The sequence below is a fragment of the Ruditapes philippinarum genome, unplaced genomic scaffold, assembly GCF_026571515.1.
Source record: "Ruditapes philippinarum isolate M1 unplaced genomic scaffold, ASM2657151v2 ctg4091_1_1_1_1, whole genome shotgun sequence".
NCBI lineage: Eukaryota > Metazoa > Mollusca > Bivalvia > Venerida > Veneridae > Ruditapes > Ruditapes philippinarum.
This window is the reverse complement of record NW_026862049.1, coordinates 254748-259291: the sequence shown is the minus strand read 5'-3', so window position 1 is coordinate 259291 and position 4544 is coordinate 254748. Positions and strand designations below refer to the sequence as shown.

General features: G+C 30.9%; 1 protein-coding gene across 1 annotated transcript; it reads left to right on the top strand.

Moving 5' to 3' along the window:
- Positions 1-201: 201 nt before the first annotated feature.
- LOC132717772 (uncharacterized) lies at positions 202-3752 on the top strand. Its single transcript, XM_060701331.1, has 3 exons — positions 202-867; positions 1729-1872; positions 2633-3752. The coding sequence occupies exons 1-3, from the start codon at positions 516-518 to the stop codon at positions 2854-2856; spliced, it is 720 nt and encodes a 239-aa protein (XP_060557314.1). The 5' UTR covers positions 202-515; the 3' UTR covers positions 2857-3752.
- Positions 3753-4544: the final 792 nt, after the last annotated feature.

Below are 4544 nucleotides of genomic sequence, written 5' to 3'. Positions count from 1 at the left end.
AACAACCTAGGAAACTTGCTAAAGCTTTCACTGAATCTATGCTCAATTACCTAATATAAGAAAATCTTTGACATTCGGCTGAGATTTTCTCATTTATAAAGCTCGTATTTTTGTGATAAATTATCATTTTGAATGCAAAGTCAACCGTTCTTCGTCCCCTCTATTTTCCTATTCATGTTCAATGAGTTGTAATCTGTCACGGATAAGCAATATTTACATGCTATTTTGAATAAATAAATAAAAGAAAAGGTACGGACCAGTTATCGATACGTTAGTCTTGTTGAATTGTCGAAACTGATACAAAAATGTTTTGGAAATTATTTTAAAAAGGGGACTGTTGAAATGTGAAACTTAACTAAAAGAGGAAATATAATATTTATCTTATCTAGAGAACCGTTAAATTGCAAAGTATTCTTGGCAAACACATATTTGTTGTATTTTGAAACAACTTTGTGATGATCATATTTAAACTTTAAACGCTTTTTCTTGCAAGTAAAGGAATAATCAAAATAGAAATGGATATTCTGGACGAGGTTTCTGAGAACGAGTCAAAGAATGGTAAGGAAGAAAAAGTAGCAGACGATAAAGTGAAAAAGAAAGTTGTTATTGACGAAAATAATCAAGTGAAAACTATTGAAGCTAGAGAAAGCAAAGAAAAGGGACAATTACGTCAAAATTTTGAAACAACCGATTGGCTGTGGCGTATATCGGTAATATCGTTCTTGATTGGTTATCTCTTTCAAGTGCTTTCTTACGGGACACCTTATTGGTTAGCCGTTACAGATGCTACTGGTGACGTCATGGCTATTGGAATCTGGAGTTCTTGTCAGTCCATTTCAAGTTGCACTTTTCGAAACGAAGCTACAGGTAAAGTATTAATTATTAGATGAGTGACATTAAAAAATTTTCGCGCGACAAATTCGCCAGTAAATATATATTTATCAGCAGAATAATGTGATTTTTATGCAACAGAGAATAAAGTTCAAAATAAGCTACGCTTTACATTTATAGATTAAATCATGCCACCCTATAGGTGCTATTGAATTTTGAATAATGATAAAAACTATATCTTTAACAATTCCTTTTTTTTGAGTATAAACTTTAAGTGAAAAAAACACGTTCACTCTTTCATTTGCATGACAATTCCTTAGAATGTAATTAAAAAAATGCCTGATTTTATTTTTCGCAAGTGTACATTATATGGATATTATTAGTTATAAAATTATATGGTTCTGTTAGCTTATATAACCACAGCCGCTAAGCAAGGGTTATATTGCTAGCAACATTTCTACACGGCCATATAACCTTCGTCAGACCTCTTTAAAACGAATCTATTTTTATTACTTTACTTCATAATGATATTGACTAGAGCCACGTTTATATAAACGCCTCGATTATCCAATGGTAAGCAATGTTAGAAACGTGCAGTGTTATAAATTCTTTACTCATAATATATTTGATACTTTTTACAAAGTTGCAATAAAATAAGTGTTACAAAAACTTAAATAAAATGACTTTTATATCTTCTAGTATTGAAAAAAAAATTCTTATTCTTATTCGGAAATGAATTACATTGTGTTTTTTTGGCAATGTTTAGCTTAGAATTTCCAATGAATGAAAAATCATTGTCAAGTTGTAAATTTAAGTTGGATAGTTAAAGTTTCATTACATTTTCGTAGGAAATAATTTTGTAATTTACGTCTACACTTTCATTTAATTTATTTTCAGACTGTGTTAATTCTGTTCGAATATTTGGTGGTGTGGGTGTGATTTGTGGACTGGTTGTAACTATTCTGTTGTACATGCACATTAAAAAACCGGACAGCAAACGATGCCTTGGCATTTCTTGTGTCACACTCTCCTTTATCTCGGGTAATGTAAACAATATATGTTGCACAGATTTTGTATTATTAAGTACATGTACAAATGAATAACTTGTAAGATAATTACATGGTATCCTTAAGAAAAACAAAAACAAAATTGACGAACCTGAAAGGTATATACATGCCTGATGTACAAAAACCAGTATCTTGTTTCATCTTATCCATTATGGCTCATACGCTTTTCTCGACACTTTGTTATCTCGACTTTTCTTCGACGGTCCAAACGACTTAGAGATAACGGGAGTCGACTGTATTGATAATGAATTATAACCATTTAATGTACTACTAGAATAACTATTGTATAATATATAATGTATTCATATGAATAAGAATATAATTAGCAAATACAGTAGTGTTGAGAAAGTGTCTTGACAGCCATAGATAACTCACACTTGTTCTTTTAATTCAATGCTTAGCAAATACAACTTTTAACATACTTGTAAAATGCACATTTACGTCTATGTTTTACAATATGTTCTTTGATAGTTATTACTGCTCTAAAAATTCTAGGACTACTTTTTGTGGTGTTCTTGACGGACTACTTTAACCATAGAATACTACACTAGATATTCTACGTTTGATAATCTTTGTTATCCAGATGGAATGTTAGATTATACGTACTGTACTGCAGTAATGTAAAGGTAGTTTTTATTTATAAAATTATTGTTATGTGTATCTCTCATTCAGAATATAGTATCCGCACTCAAATAATGAAAACAAATCTATCAGAATGCATTTGTTATTTTTAGCACTATCAACACAGATATCCACGGCTATATTTGGTAGAACAATAGGCTGTTCCATGCCGACCCTCGAAGAATACAGTTGGACCTGGTCTCTGGCTTTAGCTATCACTGCTATCATTCTCACAGTGGCTTCCGGTTTAATGTTTCTAATTATAGTATTCAAGGACATATCACGCCAAAATTATAAAGGACGTATTTGGAGAAGACGCGGCGTGAATATCACATAAATATAGATCTATATGTTATAGATGGATGTAACATAAGTATATAGATTTCAAAGCTTTGTGTTCTACAAATGAAAGTCAATTATTTGCTTGCATCGGTATTATCAAGTTTGCCTGCTGTGCTGGTATCTAGCATTCTAACATATCTAAAGTCATGGTTCATGTAGATCACGTGACATATTCAACAAATCACGTGACATATTAAACACACAACGGAACAATCAGACAGTGATTAACACAATAGAAACATGAAGTACATGTCTCTTTATAAAAAAAATCGGCCGAGATTAATCTGCTTTTAATTCATGAAGAAATGTTAAATTTAATATTTAAAAAATGTGAGAAACTTTAGGAAAAAGTTCGTTTCCGGAATTCCTTTAGATTAATTAAAATTTAGACGCCTAAACCATTTCAGAAATCCTTGATATTACTTTACTTATTTTAGAATGGCCAATGAAATTCCCAGATTACAATTTGAAATTTTGAAATGACCAATGAAAACTCTACTTATATTCCACTCTTCCCTGTAAATCTTACAGGAAGTGAAACTAATTTTAGCCGGTCTTCGGCCGAAAAAAAACATCATTATATATACTTGGTATAGTTTTGAAGTGCAAGAAATTCAAATTTTTATATTTGGAACCACAGCGAAAGGGAAATAACTACAGTGTACGTGTCAGTTATAGTAAAGTAGCTCCCTTTTTGGTGGTTCATTGATTCCTGTTAAATAAATCTGTCATTTTTCATAATTATTTTACTAGATATTTATGTTAATTTACATACCATTTTCTAGATATTTAAAGATCTGATTGGAAATAGTAAAACATTGTACTTGTAATTTCATATCATTTAAATGACATTGATTAATTTGCTTATTAAGATGATAAAGCTTTATATGCTACTGTTGTTTGTCTTTCGATGTTCGATAAGAAGTATTTGATGACTTAACATTTTAGATTGTCGGATTCTGCCTAAAGATATGGATATTTATAGTTCTTACACATTTTCAGTACCTGAAACACCCTCCTATAATTATAATGTTTGTGAGGTACTCCACTTGAGTTATCCTTTATCTCTGGTGAATTTAAATGGATTAATTGTGAATTCTTGCCGTTAAATTAATCAGGCCTCTGAAACAAATATATTTCTCACTCTCTCACTCTTTAGAAATGCAAAATGAGTTTTATAACATTAAAATAATAAAATAATAGTTTCACGGCATATTAGATGCTCCTCACTTGACGAAAGAAGCGCTTATTGTGACATTATTTGTCAATAAAGTAACAAATGTAAACAAAGTACAAATTTAGTAAAACATGTATTTATATCTTCTGCACAAAATTCTTAATCACTTTAAATGTCCTTATTGCCAAGAAGCAAAAGAAAGTTCTGGTATTTGTCCAATAAGTATCACTTCAGGAAACTATATAACAAGACACCAAAATTAAAAGGTTTGAAAAAATGACAACAAAATCATTATTGGGGAGCATAATGGGCCTTTCATAACGTGTGCTTTACTTTGAAGTAATGTGAGCAAACGTGAATACCGACTTAATACTTAACAGATTTTAGCATATACTAATTTACTACTAGTAACTACTGTCGCCTGCAATGTGCTGCCAACATTTTCCAAACACTGGATTTTGGTACTGCACTGGTGAGTTCTAAAACAAAACCAAATTACAACCCAA